At 35.7% G+C, this 19306-nt stretch overlaps 1 protein-coding gene across 5 annotated transcripts in view; it reads right to left on the bottom strand.

Moving 5' to 3' along the window:
* SNX14 (sorting nexin 14) overlaps positions 1-19306 on the bottom strand; it is a 70824-nt gene that overhangs the window by 43764 nt on the left and 7754 nt on the right. For 3 of the 5 annotated variants that reach the window (XM_068551517.1, XM_068551516.1, XM_068551514.1), the window contains exons 2-7: positions 11995-12115; positions 10763-10839; positions 10603-10681; positions 6934-6977; positions 4720-4807; positions 1524-1608 (exon numbers count right to left, since the gene is read on the bottom strand). In XM_068551517.1, the coding sequence (XP_068407618.1) occupies positions 1524-1608; positions 4720-4807; positions 6934-6977; positions 10603-10681; positions 10763-10839; positions 11995-12115 (494 nt within the window). The remainder of the gene's footprint in view (positions 1-1523; positions 1609-4719; positions 4808-6933; positions 6978-10602; positions 10682-10762; positions 10840-11994; positions 12116-19306) is intronic. The other 2 variants (XM_068551515.1, XM_068551518.1) reach the window with 1 other exon arrangement.

Genomic DNA, 19306 nt, shown 5'->3' with positions numbered 1-19306 from the left:
TTGTAACAAATGTACCAACCAATGCAAGGTGTTAATAATAGGGAAAGGGGGAAATATATGGGAACTCTCTATAATTTCTGCTCAGTTTTTCTGTAAACTTAAAACTGCTCTAAAAAGTAAAGTTTACTAATATAAAAAAAAAAACACTTTTCTATATTTTTATCTGACAGTACAGTAGCCTTAACAAAATGGCTACAACAAAGTTACTATCTTCTGGTGTGTTTTTGCCAGTGACAGGACAATTATTTTAAAAGTTAATTTTTTTAATTTAACAATTAAATTATACGTATTTAAACTCTTCCACTTTTTAACTATGTTGAAGGTAAAACTTTTGAATTGTTATAATATTATAAGATGAACACAGAAAAATTTAAAAATGTAATTTGAAATGCTTCTCATACCTGAGGAATTATTCATACCAAAGGACAAATAAACTAATAATTTAACTACCACTCTACAATTTCCCCAAATATACTGTGATTATACAAACTGATATTATGAGGGAGGGAAAATTGGTTCCATGCTCAAATGAGTTTGGGATGTGCTGGGTTAAAAAAAAGTTAAAGTTACTTCTTTGCTGCAGGACTACTGAGATACTTTGGAATGCTAGTACTTACTGGGTATTTCCAGAAGAGGAATACAATACATAGTAATTACCAGAAAATATGACCATGATACTTCTTCTACATAGTCATCTACATAGAGTAGTATTCTGCAGAACATACTTGGGGAAGCACTGACAAAGAAGAATACCAAATGCAGATACAAGGAAAATCTCAGTTTCACAAAGAACTAAGTACAGAGCATATAAGTAATTTTGTTTAAAAGGTATATTTCAGCTTGATCTAAGAGCAAGAAAAGCCCTCAAATGAAGGTTTCATCCAATCAGCAAACGTTTGATGAATGTATGCTATGTGTACATCATGACAGTATAAAGGCCAGGATACACATAAGAAACTGCAAACAGGTCATCCTGGCTAAAGTATCATACACAGTGAAGGACAAGAGTAGATCAAAATACTTGACTAAATAGGAAAGGGTTTAAAATATAGGACAGTTTCGACTCTGTAGCAGTTGCTAAGTTTTTTGTTTTTTTTTTGAGTAGGGAGGTAACAGAATTGTGGCATTGTGAAATTAACACAGTAGCAATAAATAGGATAGGCTCCATCAAAACTGTTGAAATCATTAAGAAAAAAGGAGGGAAGAGATGTGAGAGACACCTCAGAGGAAGTAATGAAGGCAACAGACTACCATTCAAAAAAAGACAAGATTCATCAATAATATGTCTAAAGATTATCCGAGTGTACCTTAATTTTCATAGATTCTTGAGTTCTCAAAATCACTTATATGTTAACAAATTATTGAAAGGGATTTCAGTTTAAACTAATACTTTCACAGCATCTGTGAATATATCACTTAATTTATCAGTACTCAGACTTAGATATTTAAAGTGAAAGTTGGTGTATAAAAACAAACTCACTCAAACTTTGTAGCAGTGTAAGAAACGTAAAACTTTGTATTACCTTTCTGACTGGCTTTAACGATCACTTCTATGTGCTTCATTGCTGCTTTTAATAGTTTCTTGGTGATAACAGATGGAATATCCACCTAGAAAAATTCAACATTAAAATAAAACTTTTAAAATAATTATCACTAAGTTACAATGGCAGGAACAATGTATTTAAGGTATTGGAACATATGATCTTAAAAATCAGTGGTATTATTGGGAATCTTTCAAAAATATAATTTAAAAGCACTTTACATTCTTGGATCATACTAACTGTAAATTTAGACAGTTTTACTACAACAGTAATGAAAATACACCTTCATATGCATACCCTATATACTAAATTTTTCTCACAAAATAGTATCTTTATTCTTGACTTATTTCTTTAATGTGTTCATTCTAAATGCATTCAAGAAAAAAAATCTCAAGTAACTTTATCGTCCCTTTGAGGTTATAAACTTGTGTTTACTAAGGTCACTTGAAAATAAACTTTTCATTCAGCTTACAAGGTAAATCCTGGTTTCAAGATATATGGAAGCATTCTATTTTTGAATAATATTGTTTCATCATTCCCCACAGGCACTGTTCAACTTAAAGGTTGGAAACTGTAGTGACTAGGGTAGGTTAATAAGAGAGGACTGGGGGCTTACAAGTACACACATAAAAGAGACATAAAATAAAATAACTTTAAAAAAAGCCCTGCAAATTAAGTAAATCACCAAAAAGCATGTTTACTGGAGTTCAACAGGCTTATCTTCCATCACAAAGCTCAACACATCATATTCTCCCTTTATCAAAGGCATGAGAAAATTGCATCACAATAGTGTTGTTTTGTGTTAACTTTTCAGTTCTTTTTAAATTCCTCATTAAGAAAGAGGAAAAACATCACAGGCTGATAAATCTAGTAAGTGTAATGGATCATAAACCCCCAAATTTTAGTGATTTACTAGTAAAACCCAGAGCAGATTACAGATATCTTTTGGCTGTATAAGATCAAACATGTTCAATAAGAGGGGATGTTTTTGCTAGCAGCACACCTTTTTGCACAATAACATTACTCTGCATTTATCCCTGCTCTCTTGGTACTCAGTGATTATAAATTCGTCTCATATATATTTATCAAATAAACAAGATGTTTTCATTTTTAAATATTTTATGGAATCTTGTCTTCTGAGACTACGCATGAAAATTTTCCCTTGTAAGTTCCATTTTAGAGACTTCAGGTCAAAATCAAAACGATAAAATAGTGAGTTTGTCACTAAACTTTGATTAAAAAAAGAAAAAAAAACAAAACACTGTGGACCTTAAATGATTGTTTTCATTATCCCCAAACTCCCAATTTACATTAGTCAGGCCATGTTATCAAGGATATAACATTGTACTAGGAATGACATGACCCAGGCCTAATCTTTTGCCCATCAACTACCTCTGACACTCTGACAAAGAATATTACTAACTTTCTATAAAATGGGTATGAAAATAACCCACTTATCTCCCAGGACAGTATACAGATAATATGAAATGTACCATAACAATCCAGAAAGTGGAAAAAAATATTTGAAAATCATATATCTGATGAAGGAAGTATACCCAGAATAGATAATAAACTCTTACATCTCAATAATTAAAAGACAAATAACTCAGTTTAAAAAAATGGGTAAAGAATTTGAATACACATTTCTTCCCAAAAAAAGATACACAAATGGCAAATAAGCATCTGAAAGGATGCTCGACAACATTAGTCATAGGGAAAGGCAAATCAAAGCCACAGTGAGATACCACTTCACACCCACAAGCATGGTTAGAATCAAAAAGTGAGATAATAACTAGTTCTGGCAAGGATGTGGAGAAATCAGAACCCTCATACACTGCTGGTGGGAATACAAAATGGTACAGCCACTTAGGAAAACAGTCTGACAGTTCCTCAAAAGTTAAACACAGAGTTACCACTTGACCCAGCAATTACACTCCTAGGTAAACCCAAAAGAAATGAAAACAAATATTCCACCCCCTCCTCCCACAAAAAACCTGTACACAAACACTATGGCAGCATTATTCATAATAGCCAACTGATGGATGGATGGATGGATGAACAAAATGTGGCATAGCCATACAACAGAATATTACTCAGACATAAAAAAGAATAAGTACTGATACAGCTACAACATGACAACATGAATAAACCTTGAAAATATTATGCTAAGTGAAAACAACCAATCACAAACATTATGCTACATGAAAGCAAGCAATCACAAAAACTACAGAAAGGATTTTATAGTTAGCATGTATTATATTCAATCAACCAACAATCCTACCACTGGACATCAGTTTTCCTTTTCAAACTTCCTTATTATAAACTATACTGCAATGAATCTTTGAACATACATTTTTACAAACTACTGTGATTATTTCTTTAAAACATACTAAGAAAAAAAATGGAATTAAATTTGGGAGCATAGACATTTTTAAGTCTTTTAATAAAGATTACCAAACTGCCTTCCAGGGTAAGAGTTACATCAATCTGAATTTGTACTTGCTTTGCCTGTTTCCCCACAATCACCACTGCTAGATATTATCATTCTTTTTCACCTTTCCCAACCTGATAGGCAAGAGAATAGTATCTCATCAAAAGACTACATTTCATGTGAGACAACATATTTTCAAATATTCACTGGCCATTTTATATTTTTCTTTTGTGAACTACTTATTCATAATTTTTGCATATCTTTGCCACAGTACTTGACTGTATTGTTCACTTCTCAAATAGGTATAGAAACATTTAACAAGATTTATCTTTATTTACTAATGGCAGATACGATATGCCAATTTATTGTCAATATGTTCAATTCTATCGAACTGACAAGGCAGTAGACAAGTATTTTTGTCTACAGCCAACACACTGTTAAGTATATACAGACAGAAGCTCAAACATAAACAAACTATGGCTTCAAATTTTTTAAAAAGTAGATCATAATCATTACCCTGTATTCAGTAAATTCATCTAACTGGAACATGAATTTTTTTTTCTCTAATTGTCTTTTTATTTCTAATCGCCACAAACCAAGATATCCAAACATTAAAATAAAGAAAGCAAAATTGATCAATTAATCAAAAGTAATCCATTTATCTTTCAATCTAAAAAATTAAAAGTGAGGAACAGAACAAATACATACAGTATAGAAATTCCCTAATTTCTCATTATAAATATATACCTTGTGAATCCTTCGAATTAAGACAGATGCAAAAAACCGTAATATAATTCTCAGTTCATCAACAAAGGACTCATCATCTGTTACATCCCTTCAATTGAGGAGAAAAGCAAGCATTTAGAAGTTCAAAGAAATACACAGCTTCCCATTCCAGAAAACAAGAAAAGTCTAGAACTGACTTTTTTCCATTTACTTACGCTACTTTTTTTAACAAATAATGCATTACAGTATAGAACAAAAGAAACGTACAAAGAATAGAAATCTCCCATAATTCTAGTACCAAGACATAATTACTGTTAACTAAATTATAGTATATATTTCCCTGCAGACATTCACATGTACGTGGTCATATTTTTAAGATTTTTAAGATCATTTTCTAAACATCATCAAAGAAATATCTAAGAAATAAAACAAAGAATAATTTTGAGAAGCAACAGAATTACATACTAAATTTTAAATTAGTTTAAATATTTCTAGATTAATAATATAAACTAATTCTAAAAGTAAGGAAAAAAAGTGTGTGTTCTATTTGAAAAAGAAAATAAACTGAAACTCAACTGTTTTTAAACAGAAATTGTGAGTTTCCCTGTAGCCCTGAGGTCCCTAGAAGAATAAGGATACTTCCCTAATCAAAGGCAAGAAAGAAAGGTACGTATAATGGTGATATTCTGAACTTGAAGATGATGCTACCTGTTAAGTCCCTTGGTAGAATAAGGAAGATAATTGTATCAATCATGCTTCCCACTATTAACTCCAAGGAAGCAGATATCACAGCATCAAAGGAGAAAATACAGACTTTAACATTTACAAATACAGCCAGATTTTATGTCTGAAGAGTCATAATGTGGGCGTAGGGGTGGGGCGGGGTTGCAGTGGGGAAGTTTTACAACAGGATTCATTTTACAAAAGGCCTCACCATCAACTTCACTTAAGTGGCAAATGCCCCATTTAAGTGGCTTAAGTGGCTTAAGTGGCTTAAGTGGCTTGTGGGATCTTAGTTCCCTGATCAGGGATCGAACCTAGGCCCACAGCAGTGAAAGCGCTGAGTCCTAACCACTGGACCACCAGGGAAGTCCCCTACTAGCATTTTTAAATTAGGAAATTCAAAATATACTGAATCTATATAAAATTTGGGTAGTTATCATTAAATATTACATCTGTAAGTCATACAGGTTTAAGTGTTCAAATATATAAGTAAATACATGATGCTTATGTAAGGGAACATCTGTTTTATTAAATGATATAACTTGGGATTTCTGATTGTCAAACTAGACTTTTTTTTTCAGATCCATATCCTGCTAAGCATAGGGCACTTGTACATCCACATCAGACACCAAACACAAAGTTACTTTGGAAAAAACATATTAATTTTCCAGGAAAAGTCTATTGAAATTAACTTTCAATTTAATGAAATATCTGAATATAAATTTTTCCTGCAAAATGTACAACTATTTCAAATGTAAAAAGTGCATACAAAATAGTAAATCACTCCTACAATTAGGAGTCATGAGAAATTCTACAAGTTACTTGAGGACACGGGGAGGGGGAAGGGTAAGCTGGGACGAAGTGAGAGAGTAGCATTGACATATATATACTACCAAATGTAAAACAGATAGCTAGTGGGAAGCAGCTGCATAGCACAGGGAGATCAGCTCAGTGCTTTGTGACCACCTAGAGGGGTGGGATAGGGAGGGTGGGAGGGAGACGCAAGAGGGAGGGGATATGGGGATATATGTACACGTATAGCTGATTCACTTTGTTATACAGCAGAAACTAACACAACATTGTAAAGCAATTATACTCCAATAAAGATGATTAAAAAAAAAAAAGAAATTCTACAAGTTACTTTTCTTTCAAAAAGTAGCCTAGGTTCCTCTTTGCTATCACTAAACTGTTAATTGATGACCTAATCAATGGTTCTTAACTGGGACCACTGTGCCTCCCAGGTAAATGTGGCAATCTCTGAAGACATTTTTGGTGGTCACAACTAGGGGGAAGAAGGGGTACCACCAGCATTCGCTAGGAAAAAGCCAGGGGTGCGGCTAAATACCCTATAATGCACAGTACAGGTCCCCACAGCAAAGATTTACGTGGTCTAAAATGTCAATAGTGCCAAAACTGAGAAATCCTGGCCTATACTGAAAGCATATCATTAGCACACTTAACTTAATGGTATTCACTATACTATAGAAAAAAGGTCTTATAGAAAGAACTTACCTGTACCAGGGGTAAATGAAGTTTTCCAACACTAATTCAAGAACCTGCATAAAAATTATTTTTCAAAGAAAAATCAAGTCAGTTAACTCATTCTGGGAAAATAAACTCTACTACTAAGAAATATATAATAAAAACTAAGTTTAGTATCCCATATATTGACATCTAATATCACACTTTCACATGACAAAATGTATATGTCAACTTTACATAGTTGTGATGATGAAAGAAAACATATGAAAAAATACTTTGAAAACCATAAAAAAGAAAAATTACTATTAGAATGACACACATTTTTAAATATTCCTATAATTAAAAAATTTTTTTAAAAACCTAAATTGTTCTGACTCTGAAGCTTCACTGAACCAAAAAAGTTCTATGGAAATAAGGAAAATAATAGGCTAGTCTTTTGCATTCCTAACCCTCTCTGTAAGTCAGCATTCCCAGAATAAAATGAAGAAACAAATATATAAGACTTATGCAAAGGGTTACAATTAGGTGTCAGTGATTATCTTTGAAGCGAGGACAGTGACTAGAAGGGAGCATGAGGGGCACTTCTGGGTGCTAATAATGTTTTTGTTTCTTGATCTGGGGGCTGGTTATATGAATATGCTCACTTTGTGAAAATTTTAGCTGTACACTGAAAATCAAGTTATATGTGAAAAAGTAACAAAACAAAACAAAAGAAATCCTGGGTGTTAAACATTCTGTTCCTTGAGCCTGGGTGGAGCAGTATAGTTTAATTTTTAAAAGGACTTGCAGCAGTGGGCATTAACTTTAAAAAACACTAGGGAGGGAATGAAACAATATATCTAATCTGACTATATACCTCCTCTGCAGCAGTAATGAAGACTGTGGACTCTAAATACTAAGGCAACAAGATTTGGATTTTTTACTAAAAAAGGAAGCATTAGTGCTATCACCTGCAAAAATAAGATATATAGAGACAGTGTTAGGACACAGAGAGGAGACTAGAAAATTTACCATTAAACATTTCATCTTATTAATATATTATTCCCCCAACTTCAATCAGAAGCCCTACTAAGTTTACATCCTAAGTAGCTCTTTTCTACAGCTCCACTGTTCAGGTCCTCATCTTCTCATCCCTATATATAGCAACAGCCTCTAAACTAGTCTCCCTCCTTCCATAAAGCTCCCCTCCACCCTCCATAAAGCTGCCAAAGTGATCTAAAACATGTATTTGACCACATCACTCCCCTGAATGAAACCCTCAATATATCAAACCACAACATATCAAAGTATGGAACTGCACTGATTGTGAAGGGGCGAGAAAAAGCTGCTTGCCAGCCCCTGTGACCGTCTACTTCCTTTTCACCTCCCACTGCATCCTGTGAGTCACATCTGAAAACTCTAGTTACGCAATTTGAAAATCACTGACTTCCGATCAATTAAACTTCAGCGTGGCCTTTTAAGTCTTCTGATGATCTGATTTCTACAGGGCCATATAAAAATCAGTTAAGAACTAAGGCAGTCCTGGGTTTTAGACTGAGTTCTGCTACCAACCAAGTATGATACCTGAGAAAATTATTAAAACTCTCTAAACCCTTCCTTTGGTAAAACCATCAAATCAATAATAGCACCCTACTTCATAGGTTGTATGATTACATGAATAATGCAAGTACAGTGATTAGTACAATATCTACTATACAGTAAGTGATCGATAAATACTTGCTAATAGAGTCTGGTCTCTTCGTTGCCCACATCCTCCTTCGCATTTCACCCTCCAGTTTGCTGAACACTCCACCTTGTTTCAAAGCCTCTCTTTCCTTCCAAAAGCTATTCCCACACTCTGAAATACCCTTTCCCACACTATCAGGCTGATAAACTTCTAGTTATATTTCCTGACTGCTCCTCTCAACAGTTATGCACTTCTTCCTCTGTGCTAATGATACACACCTTGTACATTTCTTCCATTATAGCCTGCATTACATTATATTGTATATGTCTGTTTAAATGGCTATCTCCCCTCCTAGACTAAAGTTCCCAGAAGAAAGGAACCATATTTGATTTCTCTTTTTATTCCTAGGGCCTAGTCCAGTTCCTGCCTACAGCAAGATCTCAGAAAATGTTTTTAAATATTGGAGCTAGTATTTATTGAACACCAATATGTGCCAGGCACTAGGCTAAGAGCTTTACATCAGTTTTTTCAATTTTTAAAAAGAAACGAAGTGTCAAACTACAAATAATACTCTTCCTATAAGTCTTGTCTTCAACAGACCTCAAATCAGCACTCTCCAATAGAAATATAATGTGAGCCACACACATTATTTCAAATTTTCTAGTAGCTATGTTTTTTAAAAAGTAAAAAGAAACAGGTGAAGTTAATTTTATGATATATCTTATTTAACCCAATATACCCAAAATATTATCATACATGTAATCAACGTAAAATATATAATAGGATATTTTACATTTCTTTTTCCTTACTAAGTCCTCAAAATCCAGTACATATTTTACATATACAGCACATCTCAATCTGGACTAACACATTTCAAGTGTTTATCAATAGCCGCATGTGGCTAGTGGCTACTATACTGGACAGCACAGTCTTAAATCAGGGAATCTGAAGGATGAAAAAGAGCTTACAGAAGAAATGAAAAAGAAAAATGCCAACAGTTTAGCATTTATGCAGCATACTTTTAGCCAAAGAAAGATACAAACTGGGAAAAAGGACAATTAAGGCAGGATTCAGATGCCTAATGCTATTCTTCAACTAATTAGCATTCAGTTTAATTCAATACATATCTACCAGGTACCAACAATATATCTGGCACCTGCACTTGGTGCTGGGAACAAATGAGACCCATTCCCTGACTTCAAGGACTTGACTGCTTTCTCGGATGGAGAGACCAAGTCTCTCAAAGAAATAAATAAAACATGATATGTTACCAAAAAGGTACATATAAAATGTGACTGGAACAAAGATAAGAGAACATGCTTTCTACTCCTACACTATGGAGAAACAGTGAAACGTATCTGACTCTCTGCTCAAGTTAGTGTCAAAAATGGGGTTACAATTCAGTAAGATAAACATTGGCTCCTTGTAGCTCAGGTCTCCTCTGGAATTACAAAATGGTTATTTCTACTGTTCTATAATAAAAATGACTATTTTTATAAGAGGTAGACAATAACTAGGTAAAACAGTACTTTTTTTGGCTAAAATGTCCATTTCAATTAGACATGGGATCCAAAAACATTTCTAGTTTACCATTCAAGTTGTATAACAATCAACTACCAGCCAAGAATTGATTAGGCAGCATATATTAAAATGCTCCGGGCTTCCCTGGTGGCGCAGTGGTTGGGAGTCCGCCTGCCAATGCAGGGGACACGGGTTCGAGCCCTGGTCTGGGAAGATCCCACATGCCGCGGAGCGGCTAGGCCCGTGAGCCACAACTACTGAGCCTGCGTGTCTGGAGCCTGTGCTCCGCAACGGGAGAGGCCGCGACGGTGAGAGGCCCGCGCACCGCGATGAAGAGTGGCCCCCGCTCTCCGCAACCGGAGAAAGCCCTCGCACAGAAACGAAGACCCAACACAGCCAAAATAAATAAATAAATTTATTTTTTTTAAAAAAATGCTCCATGATTAAGTTTTCCATAGGTATTTAATACTTTCTGCTTGGGTATACATAGCAATTTTATTTAAATCAGTTACCTCTGAGAGAGATGCATCAACCTTGGAAGAAATTTTCAGGTCTAGCCATGGCTGGTAGTTCTCAAGCAGCAAGGCAGGTCTAAAGAAAATCATACAGTTAAACTGCTTGAAATCCGAAAGGTAACTGGAAGGATCAACAAATTAAAAGTGTTTAACGTACCTATGTCGTTTACATTTCACTTTACCACAAACAGCACAGCTACGACCTTGAGGAAATAATTCCTGAAGTCCTAACTGCTAAAAAAGGGAAATGGGGAGATTTGTCTTTACTTTACGTATCATATTTACTAAAGAGAATCAACTTTCCAAAAGTTTGTTAATCAATGTATGAATTCAAAGGACATGATTTTTTTTTTAACTAGTATCTGCTTTAACACGGAAACCATTCTTTGTAATAAATAATACTTGCTATACCAAACTGCCAATAGGAAAAAAATACCTAATGAAATGCTTTACAATAACTAAGCCAAATTTTCAAGCTTAAAATTAAAGTCAATTGTTATGCTCACTTACTAAAAATAAAAAAAATAAAAAAAATCTATATTTGAAAATGATACTCTACTGCAAAGGTATAAGAAAAAACTCTTTTCTATTTCTCCAAAACCTTGAATTCAATGAGGGAGAAGACGCATGAAAACTAGTAAGGTTCCTGACCAAATACGGGGTATCATTTTCAGCTGTGTTTCCTCTGAGTAGAAATATCAACCAACCTGAGATGAGGGACTACATCAACTTGGAGAATTTTCAAGGAAGACTTCAAGATATCCCACTCAATCCTGATCTACACAGTAGGGACTTTGCCTACCAGACACAGACTCAATACACTACCACCTTTATCAAAGTTCAGAAAAACTAATTATTTTCGTTAAAGAAATATTACTGGTTTGTTTCTATGGAGCAAATAAACATTTAGGGAACAATTAGTTCCCTGTTTGTGTCTGTGCCTCAGAATTATCTAGAAGGCTTTTAACAGGTCCTAATTACAAGGCCCTAACCCAGAACTATTCAATCAAAATCTAGTGGTAGGGCCCAGGAGTCTGTACTTTTTAAAAGATTCCTCAGGTGATTCTACTGTACAACCAACTTTGGAAACCTCTGTTTTAATTCACTGTCCTCATAGTTAATACGCAGTCAAAGGACACTCTAAAATTGTGGAGCCCAATTTTCTGAGAGTTTTTTATTTTCTTTCTATAGCTCCTCCTGGGAGACCTATATACTTTAAAAATAAACATATATGCAAATTTCACTTTAAAAATGTTCTGATGTCTTCCATTATTAAATAATAGCAGATGTATTTTTTAAAAATCACTGCTTTAACATGCTTTCATGAACAATATCGAATAGCACAGGGTCATACATACTCTTTTAAAAGTAAGAACACATATATTTTACCTTGGGTTTGTATTTTATCGTGAAGAATATATTTGGTAAGAGAGAATCAGGTCCTAATGAGCAGTAGAATGTGACAACGCCAGCAACAAACGACCAGAAGATCATTAAAACATGAAGATACCTTAGAAATAAAGGAAGGTAATTATTAGAACCAAAAAAAAGCATATAACACTAATTTGTCCCTTCATTGATTTCACAAGTTTTTAATTAAGCACCTACTGTACCAGGCTGAAGCAACTTCTCCAGTCATGATTTTCTGTAATGTATCTACTAACTATAAGAATCACAGAATGTATGCTATCAAATGTATATTTCATTAAAAGTATAAAGAAGTATAAATTCTCAATATTTCATAATTTGGTACCTAGGTTGTCATATTTAGCCAATACCACATTTTTCCAGAATACCTTCTAATGACAGTGTAGTATTCAAACCCCACCAAAATTCTGATTATTTTTCATTAAATCAATTTTACTGAGTGCCCGTTTTGTGCTACATAGTACTAGGCTCTAGGGATACAGTAAGGAACAGCACTGCCATGGTCTCTATTTGCATGGAAAACACTATCTGGTAGGTATAACAGGTAAGTAAGTAAATACAATACAGTGTGATGATGTGTTCTATATTATGACAGAGAAAGTATGCATGATACGAGAACTCCTAGGGCAAAATACACAACCCAAACTTGAAAAGACAGAAAAACTTTTTTCAGAGAAAGTTGTGTCTGTGGAAAACCTTAAAGAGTAGGAGAAAACCAACAGAAGAGGACAGGGTAGAGGAAGGAGGGACTGGGGAAGAGGCAGGGGAATTCAAACTGGAGAGAACTACGTGGGCTAAGATCTGAGCACAGTTCCAAGGAAGAAGTGGCCTTGAGATGAATCTAGAAAAGCCAAGCCAAAGCCACATGACACAGTGTCATAGAGTAAGCCATGTTAAGGTGTCCCGATACGGCCAGTCCTCACAGCGCACAGCTCTGACGTGCATACATTTCAGTTGCCAAGACTTTGTGAGACACCAGCCCCCCAACATCACAGTTCAAATTCTAATTACCCCGTCACGGCTGTTAGCTGTGCAAACCGTACAGTACAAACTTTGGTGCTAGCTCTTCAGGCCACAAATCACTACGTAGTGAGAAGAGAATGAAGCCAGTCCACAGAGAGAAGCAGGAAAATCCGGGAGGTGCAGAAAGTATTGGCAGTATTCCAAACCCTGGTTCTATGTGTCTCTGAGGCCCAGCTACACTCCAGTTCTTTCTGCACTTACATAATCTTCCCATGATTCCCCTCTTTGCCAAACCTAGTGTGAGCTGAGTTTCTTTCACCTACTATCAAGAGTCCTGAGTAATGCCCAGGAGACAATGAAGAGTTTTAAGAAGATTTTAAGAATTTTTAAGAGTTTTAAGAAAAAGAGTAGTATCACCAGATGATCAGTAGACACTCAGGCGGCAATATGGAGAATGGCCTAAACTGGAAACATGCAGGCTAATTAGAAAGCTGCTGCAGTAATTAATCTAGGAGAGTCTACAGATGGCCTGTACTAGGGAAGAGACTTAGAAATAAAAAGAAGCTGACTGTTTTGAGACATCTAGGAGGAAGAATTAAGGGGACTAAGTAGTTGATTAGATGCAAGGAGAAGGGAGAGATTAAAAATCAGTTCCCTTTGGACATGTTGAGTTTCAGATATCTCAAGACATGTCAAGCAGAAATGTTCCATAACCAGCCAAATATTGAGTAGTTTAGATCTCTGCAGAGAATATGGGCCAAGGATAAAGGTTTGGAAATTACCAGCATAAAGATCACTGAAGTCATGGGAACGAATGACATGACCAGGGAAAAGCTGCAGAATGAAAAAAGAAGAGAACATAATACATTTTAGAAATAAGCAGAACAAGAGGAATCCGTAAAGGAATCTAGTAATTAGAAGAGTTGAGAAGACAACCGGGGGTCAAGTCAAAACGGCTGTCAATATAAAAAAAGAAAGAAAACATTTGAACAGGGATGAAGTAGTTAACATGATCAAATAGTTGTAAGATAAAGTGAGACAGATTGAGAAGTGTCCGTCAGTTTTAGCAATAAGAGAGCCACTGATGAACTAGGCAAAAGCAATTTTAGTAGAATGGTAAAGGACTGCAGTGGATTGAAGAGAGGTGGGGTAGTGGAACTGGTACATGTGGATAATTCTCTTTTTAAAGGAAAGAAGAGCTAAGGTGTTAGCTGGAGAGGGACAATGAGGAAAGGTGTTTAGAAAAACCTGATCATATTTAAATGTTAATAGGAGAGAAGGAGAAAAGAGAGAAAAAGGTAGGAGAGAAAAGATAACTTGAGAGAATTATTTTCTCCTACAGAAGATAGGAGTAGTTGGGATTCAGAGCCAAAATAGAAGAAATAGTTTTAACAGGAAGAGATATCTCCTCCCCAATACCAGAGAGAAAGAATAGACTGATGAGAATGGAGTCAAACCTGTAGATTTCGAAACAGGAATTTATGATGGCCTTTAGGTGAAACAGGAGATGTTGAGAGTAAAGGGCGAAGGTGGCATGAACGGAAGTTCTAGAAGACTGGGGAAGTTCTGAAACAGCTGCTGGGAAGAAGTAAAGAGAAGGGTATCCTGGGGGAACTGCTGAGCAGTACTGAGGCTGAAGAGTTAAATTTACAGGTGTGGGATCTTCTCTAGCAACATTCAGTAACTAGGATATAAACGCTAAAAAAAAGCAAGCAGCATCACTGATCCAAGATTTGGAGTTTGTCAGGTGAGTGGAATGTAAGGAAAGAGAGTCAAAGATACTGGCAATAGAGTGGTTGAAGTGATGGACAATGGAATCTAAGCTAGACTGACTCTAAACTACATAGGAAAGTAAGTGACAACAGAAGAGGGACAATGGATAGGAAGAAGGCAGAGGAATCGGGAGGCTGAGAAAAGCAGGCTTTTCTGAATGAGAGAAGTAGGCACTGGTCAGCAAGTGGGAGGTTTGATTTTTAAGATTTCACAGGTAGAACACTCTCTGGTGATAACAAGGGCCACCATATGGTGGTCCAAGTGGGAGACTGTACAGGAGTCACCTCGAGATAGACTAGCATATTTGATGGGCTACTTGCACAAACACTGAAGTCACCTAGAATGATGGCAGAATTTAAAATGGAGAGAAAGTCTATAAACCAGAAGCTTATAGTACAAGTGACCTGGAGATCAGTGAGAAAACAGACAGATGGTATATGTTTCAAAGGAGTAAGAGGCTTCTATTTCCTTGACAGAATAATTTGTACCAGACTTGCCTTCCTGCCATAAACAACTATAAAACTGAACAAAACATGTGCAGCAACTGCTTTTAGGCACTGGATAACAGGCAATATACAGCAACAGAATCTTTAAGAGAAGGGAAGCACACAAGTGAGTTCCACGATGATCCCAGTTCTTTGACTGGGGACAACTGCCCAAGTGCAGCATGGAATAGAAAAGGTTACAGAAGATATTGTGAAGATCTGGGATTTCAGAATTGGGGAATAAAGCATCAAGTAGTAAGAAGGTGAAGACAGATGATTAAAGATGCTTACGTATTATAGACAGTGACCAAGTAAGTGCAAAAGCTGTGAGACAAAGGCTGCACCACCCAACTAGATGAAACTGCCTGGTCTCCAGGCTTCCAGGGCAATTCTATACTTGAGAAACATCCACTACATACCGATTATTAAATGCTCTCACTCAGCACTTAAAACATAAACATGATTACTATTCACTCAAAAAACTGCTATGGCTTAATGCTGCCTGCAGGATGAAACACAAACCCCTTAAACCTTTATGGTCCCTTTCAAGCTGACCCCAACCCACCTTTCTACTCTTATTTCTTCTCATTCCTTTATACAAAGCTTCACTCCAACCAATACCATAATTGACATCAAGTTTTAAAGAAACATTAAGTCTGGAAACTAACTCAATAGGTTATACAGGTATTCACAGAGGAAATTATGAAATTCATGTCCATAGCCACTTACTGAAAATCATTTTGAGCCGGAGAGATATGACTCAGAATTCAGAATTTTTAGGATTCTTGAACAGTTTTATAGCATATATTTCATAAATAACATAACGTAATATGTTAATGAAGTCTGATACAGTACTCCATAATCAGATATTAATATTTCTGCAGCAAAACATATAAACAATAAATAAATAAGTCAGAAATAAATACTATAAATAGTCTCATGTCTATTGAGGTCAGGTTTTGTCATCAAATGCCAAACTTAGGGGAAAAGTTACTTCTTCAGAGCTTTACTGATCTCAGAATTACAGATTAGGAATTGTAGACCTGTGCTTAGACTGAATGACAATAAACACTACATGCAGTATGTATACTGCTATAACTAGGGCAAGCAATAACTAAGGCATTATTTAAGAAGGAAATCTATAGCATTAAATGCATTAATCCTGTGGTTCTCAACCAAGGGTGATCTCACTGCCCAGGGGACATGTGGCACTATATGGAGACATTTTGATAGTCACAACGGTAGGGAGAGGGAGAAGGGGAGTGTGGTACTTACATCACATGACTAGAGGCCAGGACTCTGCTAAATATCTTACAGTGTTCAGGACAGCCCCCCACAGCAAAGAATTATCTGACCCAAATTATCAACAGTGTTGAGGTTGAGAAACCTCGCATTAATCAGAGACAAAGAAATGCTGAAAACCGTCAAGCTAAGCATTCAGAAGGATGGGGGGAAAAATGCAAATCCAAACACGTTAAAAGGAAGGAAACACTGAAGAGAAGAACAGAAATCAATAAAGTAGACAATAATGATAAGACAAAAAAGAAAATTAAGCTGGTTCTTTGGAAAAACTAATAAAATAAGCAAACCTCTAACTGGATACTACTGAAAGTTTTAGGGCACCAATAATTACTCTAAAAACTGATAATTAACAGAAAAGTGTAAGTATTTAACCCACTCTTCCAATTTGAGATGTACTTCATTGTAACTAAATAGACCTAATGGAGGATGGAATAAAGCAATTTTACACACACACACACACAAGAATTTAAACTAAAAACTACAGAAGGAATGAAAGAATACAAAATCATTATGTTGCATCCTATAATGAAGTAACTGATTCAGGGAGTAAATGGTGAAACCAAAGAGAAAGTTTGCTGGGCAGTTGTCACCACCTGAATCCACAAAGTGAGGCAACTCCATCTAATGTGGAGTTATCCTCTGATGTGATGTAACAGGATGTACACAGCATCAGTGAAGTACTCTTGCACCAAATAAATAAATAAATAAAAATAAATCTAAATCTAATTGAGCCTATAAATCTAACTCCCTGTCTACAAAAAATATAAAGGTGCAGGTGAGAGTAAAAAAAGAAGACACCACAAGGAAACTATCAGCAAAATCCAAGGTGTGAACAAATGACTCAGTTTCTTCAACAACTCAATAGCAAGGAGGGAAAAAAGAGCGGGTGAGGAGGAATGTTCTAGATTAGGGTTGACAAACTATGGCTTATGGATAGCCCTCAAGCTAAGAAAGATTTTTACATTTTTAAAGGGCTCTTTTAAAAAATAACATGGGGGCCTTCCCTAGTGGCGCAGTGGTTAAGAATCCGCCTACTAACGCAGGGGACAAGGGTTTGAGCCCTGGTCCGGGAATATCCCACATGCCACAGAGCAACTAAGCCCGTGAGCCACAACTACTGAAGCCCACGCTCTAGAGCCTGTGCTCTGCAACAAGAGAAGCCACTGCAGTGAGAAGGCCACACACCACAATGAAGAGTAGACCACGCTCGCTGCAACTAGAGAAACCCCATGCACAGCAACAAAGACCCAACACAGCCAAAAACAAATAAATAAAGAAATAAAATTTTTAAAATAATAATAATAATAATAAGATGGGAAAGAGACCTGATGTAGCCCGCAAAGCCGAAAATATTTATTCTCTGACACTTTACAGAAAAAGTTTGCCAACTCCTGTTCTAGATTATAAGATATTTACAAAAGTTTAAGAAATGCATCAACTACATAAAATGAGTGGACCTAGTTTAGATTCTGATTAGAACAAATGCACTACAAATTTTTTTTTTATAAATTTATTTTTTATTTTTATTTATTTTTGGCTGCGTTGGGTCTTTGTTGCTACGTGGGCTTTCTCTAGTTGCAGCGAGCGGGGGCTACTCTTCATTGCGGTGTGCGGGCTTCTCATTGCGGTGGCTTCTCTTGTTGCGGAGCACGGGCTCTAGGTGCGCAGGCTTCAGTAGTTGTGGCTCGCGGGCTCAGTAGTTGTGGCTCGTGGGCTCTAGAACGCAGCTCAGTAATTGTGACGCACGGGCTTAGTTGCTCCGCAGCATGTGGGATCTTCCCGGACCAGGGATTGAACCCGTGTCCCCTGCATTGGCAGGCGGATTCTTAACCACTGCGCCACCAGGGAAGTCCCTACAAATTTTTATATAATTAATAAAATTTGATTATGGACTGGTTATTAGAAGACATTAAGAATTATTGTTAATTCTGTAAGGTTATGGTTTTGTGTAGAATAATTTACTTTTTAAGGGAGGAAGGTTAGACTTTTTTAAAACATTGATGGTTACTGAAGCTGAGTGATGGGTGCTTAGAGGTTCCTTGCACTCTCTTTTTTCTATGTATGCTTGGAAATTTTCAAAACCAAAAGTTAAAAAGACAAGGTTTTAGCAAGACAGATGAGGGAATTAAAAAAAAAGAGAGGATACAAATACACAATACAGAATGAAAAAGAAATAATCATAGCTATAACTGAAACGAAGAGTAAGACTATAAACAACTATATGTATGCTCATAAATTAGATAACCTATATGACTTAAATTTTTAGAAAAAGACAAAAATGCCAGAAATTAGGAAGTGAAGAACTTGAATAGACCAATTATCATTAGAGGAATTAAAATATAATCAGAGACCTGACTATAAAAAAAAGACCCCTGGCCCAAATGGTTTTACCAAACTTTCATAAAAGACATAATCTCTACTTTATACAGACTGCTTTCAGGGGGAAAAAATGAGAAAAAGCTGCTAATTTTAAAGGATTAATATAATTTTTATTCCCCAACCCGATAAAGATAATATAAGCAAATCATTAGGTCTATTTTACTTATGAATATAGATATGAAGTACTAAGTAAAATATTAGTTAACTAAAACTAGCAGTATATCATAAAATAAAGAATAATACCATAAGAAAGGCATATTTTTTAAACAGTTCAATATCTTTAAATCTACACCATGAACTAAAGGAGAAAAAAAAAAAATCAAAACAATGAGGCCTCTTGACCTAACTACTAGTTTACAGGGAACACAGAG

Source organism: Eschrichtius robustus, chromosome 9 (genome assembly GCF_028021215.1).
Source record: "Eschrichtius robustus isolate mEscRob2 chromosome 9, mEscRob2.pri, whole genome shotgun sequence".
NCBI classification, from domain to species: Eukaryota; Metazoa; Chordata; class Mammalia; order Artiodactyla; family Eschrichtiidae; genus Eschrichtius; species Eschrichtius robustus.
Note: the sequence above shows the minus strand (reverse complement) of the source record. Positions and strands in the feature narration are given on the sequence as shown.